At 46.6% G+C, this 13986-nt stretch overlaps 1 protein-coding gene across 1 annotated transcript in view; it reads right to left on the bottom strand.

Annotated features, from left to right (window-relative positions):
• Nucleotides 1-13986, bottom strand: part of LOC311236598 (uncharacterized protein) — a 30356-nt gene that overhangs the window by 12629 nt on the left and 3741 nt on the right. The window contains exons 2-3 of the mRNA XM_084324289.1: nucleotides 10346-10484; nucleotides 632-736 (exon numbers count right to left, since the gene is read on the bottom strand). Coding sequence (XP_084180415.1) covers nucleotides 632-736; nucleotides 10346-10483 — 243 coding nt within the window. The 5' untranslated portion in view covers nucleotide 10484. The remainder of the gene's footprint in view (nucleotides 1-631; nucleotides 737-10345; nucleotides 10485-13986) is intronic.

Below are 13986 nucleotides of genomic sequence, written 5' to 3'. Positions count from 1 at the left end.
ATTACTCTCTGTCACAGTGATCTCCTGGTTGTTCCCCACCTAGGTTATCTAACTACACTGGCCTGGCCTGCTTCTAAGTTCAGTGGCCTGACTGCAAAAAAATTTATAAAAAAAATTTAATCATTTATTTTAATAAAAAAAAAAAAAAAAAATCAAGTACAACCAGCAGTACCACTAAAATTCTTTATTGCCTATATTTATTGTAACGTATAATATAACTGATGGGGCATACAGACCCTCATCTGCACCTTTGTTTACAGAGTTTTTCTCATGTTTTCACATTGATTATAGTTAATTATATTGTTTACACTGTTTGTTTTCTTCCTCATATTTTTATATTCAGATCTGTATTTATGTCTTTCTACTATTACCCCGCCTTACCTGTACCTCCCCTTCTCCATGCTGATATGATGCCCCAAAGGGGGATCAATAAAGGAATATCTTATCTCTGAAAGGGTGACGGATCTGAAGGAGTTCTGACTGTGCTCTGAATTAATGAAATGTCCGGTTTGAGTACACTCTAGTCTAGTAGAGCTTGGGGTGCCGAAAAGAAATGCAGGAAAACCCGGAATCGGAAAACTGGACATACTTCAGTTCTCCACCCACACACACACTCCAGTCCCAGTCTCACCTGAACAAAGACAGTTGTGTTCATCTGAAGAGTCTCCACGCGCTCCGACAAATGACTCAGCCAGTCCAGATGCTCAGCAATGGACTGGTTGAGATCACTGTTGCTCTACAACAGTAGAACAATAATATAATAGGTCAGGAGGACATTCACAACAAACTGATTAGATTAGATTGATTGTCATTATACAGCACAAGTACAGTACAACTAAAAGAAGTTTGGCATCCAACCTTTTTTTAAGTTTTAAAGTTAAAAGCATCAATCTGGTGCACTTTGAGAGCAAAATAAAGAGGCTAGATCTATGATGACCTTTGTGCTCAAAACACAAAATCGACTAGTCTAGAGCATACATTTGAGCCATCAAAGAAATGAAGCAAAAGTGGTTACCTGTGTTGAACTTGTTTATTTTTTTGAAAATAAAAAAATATGCTGGATTACTATTACGACTACTACCACTGCCAAACATGGCACATTTTATATTTAAAAGTAAAATAAATATATATATATATATTTTTTTTTTATTTTTTTTTTTGGATCTTTTATTAATTATTATTTATTTTGGTTCATTATAAAACTGTGGCGGGACCAATTAGATTAGCGGGCCGCCACAGTCTAGGCAATTAATGGGAAACACTGGATACAGGTATAAAGACACTATGGTAGTAAGTCACACTGACCAGCAGCGTAACTAGTAAGAGTAGGTAAGGGATATGTACAGATATAGATATAGTATTTATAGATATGTAAAAAGGATTACATGCAGGTGGATAGATATACTGAATAATGAATAATATGTGGTATATACAGCATTATTGTACATGCTATCATACAGAGTTATATGGGTTATATGCAGGTGTATAAGTAGTAGGTATATAGAAGGATTATATATGCAGGTATATTCATTATTATGATACAGTGTAGAGCGGTATAATCATTACTGAACTTTTCTGAATTTAGTATGCCTTTAGTATGGTGTAGAGCAGTGGTTCCCAAACTGTGGTGCACGCACCCCTTGTGGTGCGCGAGCGCCCTCTAGGTGGTGCGTGACATGAAAAGGCTAATGGTGGTAAATAAAAAAATAAAAATAAAATAAAATAAAAATAATTACAATAAAATTTCATAAAAATCTTAGTCAAACCTTTAGTATTATGGATATTAAACATGCTGGCAGAGTACATGCATCCATGTTGTCGTGAACATTTTAATTAAATAAAGAAATTCCCTATCCATAGTCGCCGTGGGAAGAGATAAAATAAAAAATAAAATAAAATAAAGAAAATGTTCTAACAGAAACCCATTGGGGGGTGCGTCAGCTAGGTCGGGAGGTGACAGGGGGTGCACGGCCATAAAAGTTTGGGAACCGCTGGTGTAGAGCAGTGGTTCTCAACTGGTGGGGCCATTTTGAGTGGGTCACGGATGTGCGCGGAACGCACAAAGTCACAGCAATTTGTGAGCATCTCGAGGCTCTGGCTGCATTTTTCGCCAAACATATGAATAACAGAATTAAACATTATATTTGTTGCCGTTCGAATGCCACCTCACTCGACCAAATCCATGGCTCGGTTCTCGAGTTACATGATGATATGTCAGGCGAGCGTCTTTTTACATGCACACATCGGATGACCACCCCGGACTCCCGACGCTCCAGAACTGCCAATCATCCACCGATGGCGAAAATGATTGGTCACCGTTGTAGCCAATGAGTGTAGCTTTCCAATGATACCCCATGTGGGGGGGTATGAATAATGGATCTAGGTGAAAGTTGACAAGCTAAAACCAGAAGTGAATCACATTTCTAATGAATGGACGAGGAAATGGAATTCAGGAGAGCTTTTTTTTTGGTGCACAATTTACCCGGATGTACTGTACGTTGCTATGGATAAAAGCATCTGCTAAGAAGCATATTTATTAGGGCTGTCAGTTTATCGCGTTAATTAGATTAATTAATTACACAGCAAATTATAGCGTTATGAAAATGTATGCAAAATTAATAAATAAATGTATTTAAAAATATATATATATATATTTATTTTTTTATCTCATTCATTCCATAAGAACGTAGAATACACATGTATAGACTTTTTTTTATATGGTCCATTTGCATGTTCTTGGTATCTGATTCTAGGGACATCTATGGATCTCAGGGAATGTATTCCCAGTGTCAGAAATACTGTGTCTGTTACTAGGCTTGAGTAAATTGTAATGAACCAAATGAGAATATCAATAATAAAAAAAAATAATAAAAATGTATCTTTGACTGTAAATAACACCATGCTAAAATTGACCAGACCTGAAAAATCTAAGCAAATGAATAAAGGGAAGATGATTAAACAGAAGGTTATATAGCATTACTGGCAATCGCGTCTCGCTCTGCCAATGAGATAACCTCTTATCTCCTTGCACATAATGTCCTCACAAAACAAACAAATGCACTCACATGCACGTGACCAAGCCACGCCCCTGCGTCTCCCTATATGACGCCGGAAATGGTCACGCTCCACCTTCCTCTTTTCGTTTCCAACACGGAAGTAGCAGTGCACTCCGTGAACTAGTTGTTATGAAAACGCAGGGAGAAATTACACAATGTTGGGTATTCGCCAGAAGTTCACCACCCCCTGGAATCTTCTCGGCACATCCTAACAGCGCAACGGGCCTGTCCTGGGTTTTCCTCGTCTCGTGACAGCGGACTGAGGGACGTCGCGCGACGGTTAGCAGTCGAGCTAAGTCGTGCACAGGTAGGGCCTGCGCTATCAGGCATTGATACTAGCATGAGTAATACTGCTTGTTGTCCCGTGAGACAACCGAGTGATGTATTGGCGCAAGGGGCAGGATATTTGGGAAAACATGGTCGTCATGACTATTTTTTGTGTGTTTTTCCAACTATCCTAGAGCGTGCGGCTAATGCTAATGCTACGATGCTGGGACGCCGTTCCCCTTGTTCCCCACCGAGGGCTGTCTTTACTAAAAGGTCTTCCCTCCTCTTAACCATTCATGCTGACGGTCAATCTGTGTCTAATATTGGGGGTTTAACAGGGGCTTGTTTACCATTTACATGGGTGGATGGGCTGAGGCTCAGGGCAGGTGTGCTTTTTGTGAATCTATGAATTGAAAATGGGGGTCCCTGGTGTGGACAGGACTGGCGTTTTTTCTCTGGTCTGCATCCCCTTAACAATTGTGTGTATTGGACTAGCCCATTCTGCAATATGTTAATAGAGTTTTCGTTCATTCATCATTTATCCCTTCATGGGTGCACACCGCAGTGGAGGTTGTTGCATGCCTACTAGTGAGGCAGTGCTTCACTAGTAGTAGACTTTGGTCTGCAGCTACCACTGGTGTTCCGTGCTTAGTGAAGCAGGTGGCATCAGTCCTTTGCCCTGACATGGTGGAACGGTGTCCCGCCCGGCCGACGCCATGAGGCGAGTCGGCCCGGCAAGTGGCTGGTGGGCTGATGAAGCCTATACCGCCGCGGTATAGAATTAGCAGCGACTGGCAACATTGTTCAATTTGCTGTTTTTTTCTGTCAAAAATGGTGTCGGGTGGTGGGGCCTTAGGGCCAGCCGACGTCAAAACATTGCGCAAGGTTTTGAGGTTATTCAGCTTTTGACCTAGCCGCAAGCTATAACCGCAGGGAGGGCTAGGTTGCTGTTAACGCTTGTTCACAGACATCTTTGGTTGGAACAGTCTCCCCTTGAGGAGGAGTAGGCTTCCCCTCCTCAGGGCTCCCCTCTCCGCAGAGGGATTTTTGGTCTGTCCGCAGGAGCGTGGGCGGTATTTGACCTAGGCCCCACACCGCCCCACACCGTGCAGCCAGAGGTGAGGGCACGACCAGCGGCCATGTTTCCCCCGCCTGAGGTACCCTGGGCACAAAGACAACAGGTGATCACAAGGCCAACAGCCTCGGCGGCCGAGGGATCGGCTACATTAGATGAGCACGCCCAAAAAAAACGTCGCCGTCTAGCTATGTCTAGCACGCTCTCCGGTCACTCCCCCCCAACGCCAGCGGGATACGGGCTCTGATTTGTTCCCTTTGGCTGCGGGCCGCATGCTTTCAGTGAAGTGCAAGCGGCCCCATGTTTCGCTTCTCATGGGGACAGGGGCTGACACCCAGTTGCTAGCTAGGCCTGGGTCTGCCTGTGAGAATGCTGTGCTGTCAAGCGGCTCCCACGCCACACGTTCTGCGTCTGTGTTTGGTGAGCCTAGTGTTGTGTCTGTCGACGGAAAAGGTTGTCAGCAGGGGAACTCGAGGCCCAGGAGGTCGTAGCGTGAGTTCCCCCAGCCCCGCCCTCGCCAGGCCGGGTATCACGTCAGTGTCAAGTCAAGTCAAGAGTTTTAATTGTCACGGCATACAGGTATACAATGAAATGCGGGTGGTCTTGCCCGCAACGATGTGCAATACAGTGGTACATATAATAGAATCAAAAGAAGAAAACAACATTGTGCAGTAAACAGGTAACAGGTAACATGGAGTGACATCTCGGTATCTGTACATAGTTATTTACAGAGCATTTCAAGTTTCAAGTTTCAAGTTTCTTTAATAGTTGTCATACAGAAGTACAGAATACTTTTGTACAAAATGCTTCTTACTGTTGCGCTCCAGAGACTGTGCATGACAAGATAAGTATGAAATAAAAACATAGTAAAAATTAGAAGTAAAAAAGAGGTCACAGTGTTCAGTTTAGACATATGTACAATGTTCGTAGACGTAGTTACCATACAATATACAATACTGTGCAGTGTACTAATATACAATACTATATAGTGCAAGGCATAAATGGACGAGGTGCAGTTTAGGTACAATTCACAGTAGGTGTACGAGTTGTAGTGCAAATCCTTTATCAATAAATATAAAGTGTAAGTATGTTTGTGTGATCTAAAGTGTGGAGAGTGGGTGCTGCAGTGTGTTGTTTGTTTGAGTGAGTGTGTGCGTGTGGGTGTGTGTGCTGTGTGCATTTGATGGTTGTTGCATAGTGATTATTGTTCGTTTAGCGATTTTTTGTTCGTTTAGCAGCCTGATGGCCTGGGGATAGAAGCTCCTTCTGAGTCTTTCTGTGCTCGCCTTAAGACTCCGGTATCGCTTGCCTGACGGCAGCAGTTCAAAGAGGCAGTTGTTCGGGTGGCTCGAGTCCTTAATAATTCTCTTAGCCTTCCCCTTGCACCGCTTGTTGTAAATGTTCTGGAGGGTAGGAAGCCCCCCTCCAATTGTGCGTTCGGCTGAACGTGTCACTCTTTGTAGTCTGCTACGGTCTTGTGCAGTGCTATTCCCAAACCAGGAGGTGATGTTGCCGGTCAGGATGCTCTCTATTGTACATGAGTAGAAGTTCCTAAGGATCTTCTGACTGACTTGGAACTTCCTTAGGCGCCTGAGGAAGTAGAGGCGTTGTCGTGCCTTCTTCACAACACTGTCAATGTGTGTGGTCCATGTCAAGTCCTCGGATATGTGGTACTTGAAACTGTTCACTCTCTCAACCGGTGCCCCGTCGATGCTGAGGGGGCTGTAGTCCTTGACCCCCGACCTCCTGAAGTCCACAATCATCTCTTTTGTTTTGCTGACGTTCAGGGAGAGGCAGTTCTCCTGACACCACTGTGACAGGTTCTCTACCTCTTCCAGGTAGGCCCTTTCGTCGTTGGCAGAGATCAGGCCCACCACTACTGTGTCATCAGCAAATTTGATGATGGTGTTGTTGTTCCGCTGTGCTACGCAGTCATGTGTGTACAGGGAGTAGAGGAGGGGGCTCAGAACACAGCCCTGGGGGGCCCCTATGTTGAGCGTGATGGATGAGGAGGTGCAGTTGCCGGCTCTTACCACCTGGGGTCTGCCCGTCAGGAAGTCCAAGACCCACTGGCACAGGTCATAGTTCAAGCCCAGGTCCCTGAGCTTGGCTATGAGTTTGGAGGGGACTATGGTATTGAATGCTGAGCTGTAGTCGATGAACAGCATTCTCACATAGTTCCCCTGCCTCTTGACCAGATGTGATGCTGCTGTGTGCAGCACATGGGCTATGGCGTCCTCCGTGGACCTGTTGGGGCGATATGCAAATTGCAGAGGGTCCAGGTTGATGGGGAGGGAGGAACAGATGTAGCCCTTCACTAGCTTCTCAAAGCACTTCATGGCTATGGAGGTGAGGGCTACAGGGCGGTAGTCGTTGAGGCAAGCGGGCGTAGATTTTTTGGGTACAGGGATGATGGTGGACTTCTTCAGACAGGTGGGGATGACGGCCTGTTCCAGGGACAGGTTGAAGATGTCAGTGAATACCGGGGCCAGTTGGTCGGCACAGACTTTTAGGACGCGGCCGGGGATGCCGTCCGGTCCTGCTGCCTTCCTGATATCCACTTTTTTAAAGATCCGTCTCACCTCATGCTCTGTTACCCTGAACACTGAGTCTCCATCAGCAGACCCCCCCCCTCCCATTGCCGTGGTTTGTAGGCTGGTGTTGTTATTCACAGCCTCAAACCTTGCATAGAAGGAGTTGAGATCATTTGCTAAGGAGATGTCACTGTTCAGTTTGAGGGGGGTTCCTTTGTAGTCTGTCATTGTTCTGAGGCCCTGCCACATGCCTCTAGAGTCAGCCTGTTCAAACTGAAGTTCAACTTTATCCCTGTAACGCCGTTTTGCCTCTATTACTGCTCTCCTGACGTTGTATCTTGCCATCTTGTGTTCTTCCATGTTGCCTGTCACCAGCCCGGTGTTGTATGCTGATGTGCGCACTTTCAGAGCCTCACGGACGGATTTGTCTACCCAGGGCTTTTGATTTGGGTAGATATTAATTTTGGTGTTGGGGATTATTACTTCTACCTGAGTACAGACATAGCATATGGGACATGCTAGTTAGCCTCCCCCGACCGGAAGACCGGTGGTGGTCAGTCAGGCACACGTGGTTTGGGTGGTAGTAATATCTCTACAGGGCTACGGTGTGTAGGAACACACACCTTGCATGTCCAGCTGCAGAGCAGGCTATCCTCAGCAGTCCATGCCGGGAAGATGTTCAGTGGGGGAGCTTATGTCACCAAGTGTGATGGCCGCTCTCCCCATATCAGACCGGCCCTTTCTGTCGGGGTCCCCCCTTGGGTGTGATTGCCTCGTTGGTAGTGTCAGGGTGCGATATCCCGGCTCCGCGAGACGCCCTGCTCACGCGGTTGGCGAGTCCAGGGGGTGGGACCGGGCCTCCTATCTACAGTTCCTGGCGGACCAGCGCCACTTGGCGGCGGGTGCGCTTTGGGATTATCATCACGTATGGCTACGGCAGTGCCATATGCCTGCGCTACATTCAATGTGTTGGAATTGAAGGCAGACCCTCTGGTCCTCAAATGGCTCGGCCACCTTGTGGTGGGCAAGCATGTTTTGATCAGGACGGACAACACGACGTCAGCGTCATATATTGACAGACAGGGAGGAGTGCGCTCTCCCTGTCTGCACGGGGTGGCGTCGGGCTCTGGCTATGGGCGTTTCTCCATCTGCACAGCCTGGGGGCTCTCCACATCCCCGGCAGGGAGAATGTGGGTGCAGATGTGATGTCGCGGGGCGGTCCTCACCCTGACGAGTGGGGACTACGTCCAGACATAGTCGGACAGGTCTGGGACCGATTCCGTGGCCGCCCGGGATTCTGTACGCATTCCCCCCCATACACCTGATAGCTCAGCTGTTGGGGCGGGTACGTCGGGAGTGCGGGACTTGATCCTGGTTGCACCGGGCCGGGGCTCAGCTCTTGGTGGCCCCGCCGTGGCCTGTTCCGTGGTCACCGCGGGCCCTCTCTCAGGCATGCGGAACTATGTTCTGCCTCCTGTTCTGGGGCAGCCTCTAGGCTTGGCTGCTGAAAGTGTGAATCTGGTGGGGATGCGTCTTGACTCTTCTGTGGTTAACGCTATCCGGAACGTGCACGCTCTGTCCACTACCGCGGCTTACGCTGGGAAGTGGCATATGGTCGAGTGTGGGAGCAGAACATTGTTCAGCCACCCTCTCGTGAAAGGTTTCCTGCTTGGCGCTCTGCGTCTCAAGCCTGTGGAACGTTCTCTGTCTCCGAGTGGGACCTCCAACTGGTCCTGGGCCGGTTGTCGGAGGCCCCATTTGAGCCTCTTGAGCAGGCGCCATTGGATCAGCTGTCTTTAAGACCGCATTCTTTTTGGCCATCACCTCCGCTAAGCGCGTGGGTGAGCTGTGTGCTCTCTCGGTGCGGCCTGAGTGCCTGTCTATTCGGCCGATAGCGGTGCAACTCTGAGGCCTAATACAGTCTTTGTGCCAAAGAATATCCGGAGCTCTTTTCACTCCAGGGATATTGTGGTTCAGGCGTTCATCCGCCTCCTCACGCTAGTGAGTTGGAGGCGAGCCTTCACCTGTCGTGTCCTGTCCGTGCACTGGGGGTTTACCTCAGTCGGACTCAGGATCTCAGGGCTTCCGATCAACTGTTGTTTGTTATGGTGGCCCTCGCGCGAGTGAGGCGCTGTCCAAGCAGCGCCTGTCACATTGGTTGTGCGAGGGCATTGCCCTTTGCTACACATTGGCTGGACAGGTCCCCCCCCGGGGGCGTCAGGGCGCACTCCACTCATGGAGTGGCGGCCTCTGCTGCCCTGTTAGGGGGGAGCCTCGGTGGAGGACATCTGTGCTGCGGCCTCCTGGTCCTCCCCGGGTCCTTTTGTTAAGTTTTACCTCGTGGACATGACTGGGGGTTTTGTCTCCCAGGCGGTTCTGAGGTCTGGGACCTCTCCTGCGTCCCACCATTTGGTGGGCTAGCAGGGGTGTGTGGGTGTGGGCCACGGGGTGCTGTGTCACACGTGGTCCCGCCTGTGCTGTGCGTTTTCAGGGATGCCTGGTTCCCCCTTTTTCGCACTTTTGTGGAGTTGACTGCTTCCCCCCTTCGTTAGGACGGGCGGGTGGACGGGACTCCCCTCCTCCCTGGCTGGGGCTTACGGGCCCTCAGGGGGTACACTTGTCGGGCCACGCGTCCGCCCTTATCTCATTGGCAGAGCGAGACACGATTGCCAGTAATGCTATATAACGAAAGGTTATTTTATAACCTAGTTATATGAATACTGGCTGAGCGTCTCGCTCTTAGCGCCCTGAGGTCCCTTGGATGGTTTTTCCGTGTATGGAAATCGTTCTGAGGAAGGTGGAGCGTGACCATTTCCAGCGTCATATAGGGAGATGCAGGGGCGTGGCTTGGTCACGTGCATGTGAGTGCATTTGTTTGTTTCGTGAGCACATTATGTGCAAGGAGATAAGAGGTTATCTCATTGGCAGAGCGAGACGCTCAGCCAGTATTCATATAACTAGGTTATAAAATAACCTTTCGTTTTGTAGATACAGTACTGAATTCTGCCATCCGGACACATGCAATTTGAAATATGATTATAGAATATAGAATATCAGGTCTAAAATGGTTATGCGATTAACATGTGATTAATTAGATTAATTAATTACAAATCATGTAATTAATTAGATTATTTGTTTTAATCGCCTGACAGCACTATTATTATTTTATTAATTTTTTGCGGGGGGTTGCAGGTTTTTTTTCATGTTTTTAACAGTGCATGAAGGATTGTGTATTGCACAAGGACTGCAAATTGTTTGTGTAAAATAAATCAGAGTGGTTCAAAAATTGGGTCGCGACTTAATGACTAAGGAAAAATGTGGGTCCTGAGGCTAGACCAGTTGAGAACCACTGGTGTAGAGGGTGGTGGTCCATAGTGGGGGACATTGTGTGATAGTGCACGTTGGCCACGTACCCCTGACAGGTTGTCCTTAAGTTCAGTAGCAGCAAGACGAACGTGTTCCAGTTTATCAATCTGCTCCGTTAGCCGGTCCTCCAGCTCCTGCATCATCATCAGGCCCTCGTCTGGCCTGACTGCACGCTTACCAGACATCCTAGGACACATACGTGAAAAATGGCACAAAATGGGTGTGTCTGAAAAAAGTTACATTTCATTTTTACAGTGTTGCACTATACATGAATATAGTCAGGGAATATGTAGGGGATATTGTATAGCTACGAGGTCATTGTCGCAAAATAATTGACCGACACAGAGTTCTGGAACGCAGTGAAGGTCAATTATTTTGCGACAATGACCGAGTATAGCTATACATTATCCCGCTTATTACATGGCTAACTTACTAACAATATACCTAATTCATTTTACACCATCGACAAGATGAGATCAAATGCAGACGCAGTTGTTCTGTGGCTCCTCTGTCATCGGCAGGTGTGGACGTGATTGAACCTGATGTAGTACAGCTGTGCGAGATAAAGCTGGGAACGAGGTTATAGCTTTCGTGACTACGATCAAAATGCTTGATTGTGATTGGTCAATAGCGCTTGGTTGCCCATAACAGCGGTCATTATTGCGCCGTTGCATAGCAGCGGTCAGTTATCGAGAAATAATTTACCGCTGCTAGGGGTAACGGAGCGCTATTGACCAATCACAATCAAGCATTTTGGCGAATGTTAAAACGCCATGTAATAATATCAGATATTTGGCCAATCTTGGAATAAATTCCTTACCAAGAAATGTCTCCCCCAATGTGTTTGTAAAGGTGTCTAATAACACATATAAAAAGATTTAAATTCAACTCCCATAGGAAAACCTGTGACAGCTGCTGAAAGTTGGAGTACCCAGAACCTTATCTGTGAAAAATGTAAAATATTTATTTTTGCCTTAAGCACCTTGTGAGGTGTCAAACTATGGTTTTTTCATGATTCTTAATCGATTACAAACATTTATTTTGCACTAAAAGCACTCCTTGGTGGAAAAACGACCACACCCACCTTTCCCGCTCATCGCCAACCCTTTTTTTTGTGAAAATAAATATGGCTGGGTGCATGTAAATTAAAAAGTAGCTTTATTCGTTTATTCACGTACTTGAATGAATGAATGAATGAAAACTTTATTTAACAGATTGCAGAATGGGTACAATACAGTACGGCTCAATACATACAATTGTTAAGGGGATGCAGACCTGAGAAAGACGTTTGTCTTGTTTCCATCAGGGTCCCCCATTTTCAATTCATATAGACATATATGACATACATGACATACAGATAGTCAGTACTGCTACATCTATACATTTATGACATACCAGATTTGCAAATACAGTACTGTTTGTGATACAGAAGGAGTCAAGAAAAGGGAGTATATACATTTGACGTAGAAACTGTACATTGGAGGAGGTTGGGTGGGGGGAGTTGGGTACATTGGGATATTGACAACCATACTGGGTAATTTACATTGGAGGTGGTTGGGGGGGGGGGGGGGGGGCGGGGGGCACACTGTATAAACAAGTAACACTGTACATTGAGGGGGGGGGGGGAGGAGACACTGTACAAACAAACACAATTGTACATTGAACTATTGACAAAACCATACTAGGTAAATTACTGTACATTGGAGGGGGTTGGGTTAGGATATTTACAGGGGCCAGTGTTGAATTGCAGTCTCCCGTAGGTGTCCCTTGAGAGAGGTTTTGAAAGTGGGTAGTGATCCACATTCCTTTACAGCTTTGGGTAGGGCGTTCCACATTGATGTGGCATAATTGCGAAACGTGTTTAGTCCCTTATTTGAGCCGAATCTGGGTTTAACATGATTTGTGGAGCTCCCTCTGGTGTTGTGATCGTGGTATTCACTGACCTTTGGGAAGTATTTTGACATGTACATGGGTACCTTGGTCGTGTAGTGTATCTTGTAGACCAGGCCCATTGCAAGTTGTTGTACTCTGTCGTCTACTCTAAGCCATCCTAGGTTGTCAAAGTGGGCAGGGGTGAGGTGGGTTCTAGGAGTAAGGTCAAGCAGTAGTCTGACCAGTTTGTTTTGAGATGTTTGTAATTTTGTTTTTAGCGCCTTTGAGGTGCTTTGGTACCATGAGGTGCAAGCATAGTCGTAGTACCCCTGAATGAGTGCTCCTGCCAGAGTCTTCAGGGTGTTCTTGTTTACCAGAGAGGAGATCCGGTACAAGAATCGAGTTCGTTGGTTGACTTTTTTTATTACATTGGATGCCATTTTGTCACAGGAGAGATTAGCCTCTAGGATGGAACCCAGGTAGGTAATTTCATCTTTCCTTGTGACAATATTGTCACCCACTGTAACTGAGAAGCCGTCGGTCTTGCTGAGTTTGTTATTTGAACCGAAGAGAATGGACTCTGTTTTGCCCATGTGTAATGATAGTTTGTTATCAGCGAGCCATATGCAGATTCTGCCTAGTTCCGAGCTGAGGGTTTTTTCAACCTGTAACTTGTTCTTGTCAGAGACCAGCAGGGCTGAGTCGTCCGCAAACAGGAACAAGTTGCAGTCACAAGCTGACGACATGTCATTTGCATAAATTAGGAACAGTAGCGGTCCTAGTATGCTTCCTTGTGGAACACCACAGCTCACTGTGAGGGGGGGGGATAGGGTACCGTTTACCTCCACCATCTGTTCCCTCCCCTCAAGGTAGGATTGCATCCAGCTCACTGATAGACTATCAAAACCAATTGCTTTTAGCTTGTCAATCAGAATGGAGTGATTGACCGTGTCAAAGGCCTTTTGTAGGTCCAGCATGACCATGCCGCAGTATTTGCCTGCGTCCACCTCTTGTTTGATGTGGTCATTCAAATAGAGAAGGCATGTGTCAGTGGAGTGGGATGTTCTGAAGCCAGATTGGAATTCGTAGATTAGATTTTTTTCCGCTAGGTACTTTTCGACCTGTTCGTAGACAATTTTTTCCATGACTTTCGAGATGGAGGTGAGAATAGAAACAGGGCGGTAGTTGCCTGGGTCTAATTTGCTGCCCTTTTTGTGCAGAGGGGTCACCCTCGCAATTTTGAAGTCCTTGGGGACGTGTCCCTGTTTTATGGAGAGGTTTATTATGTGTGTGATGATTGGTGTGATGGCGGCTGCTGAGTCTCTGAGGAATTTGGAGGGGATGTTGTCATGGCCAGTGGCCTTGTTAGGTTGGAGGGCGCTCAGTTTATTGAGTACCTCATCTGTTGTTACCATTTCCAGCTTGAAGTCGTCCTTGCGGACCCCTAGGTTTTTGTAGTAAGCTACTATGTGTTCTACCCCATAAAGCCCTGAGTGGGAGGGTAGTTTGTTTACCAGTGTTGTGGCTATGTTTGTGAAGAAAATGTTTAAGTAATTGGCTACATCCAGCTTGTCTGTGATGAGCGTGTTGTCCGTTTTTATGTTTATGTTTGAGAATCTGGTTTTAAGTTTTTTACTGCATCCTAGTTGATTATTGAGTAATTTCCAAAGTTCACGTGGTTTGTTTTTGTTTTCCTCAGTTTTGTCATTGATGAAATTCTTTTTTGCAGTTTTGATCATGGAGTTTACGTCGTTTCTTAGTCTGTTTCTTTCTAGTTTGAGTTCAGTCACGTGGGCTTGGAGTTCACTGCTCGTGC

Source organism: Notolepis coatsorum, assembly GCF_963971535.1.
Source record: "Notolepis coatsorum genome assembly, chromosome: 11".
Lineage (NCBI taxonomy): Eukaryota > Metazoa > Chordata > Actinopteri > Aulopiformes > Paralepididae > Notolepis > Notolepis coatsorum.
The sequence above is the reverse complement of the archived record's forward strand: the minus strand, read 5'-3'. Positions and strand labels throughout refer to the sequence as shown.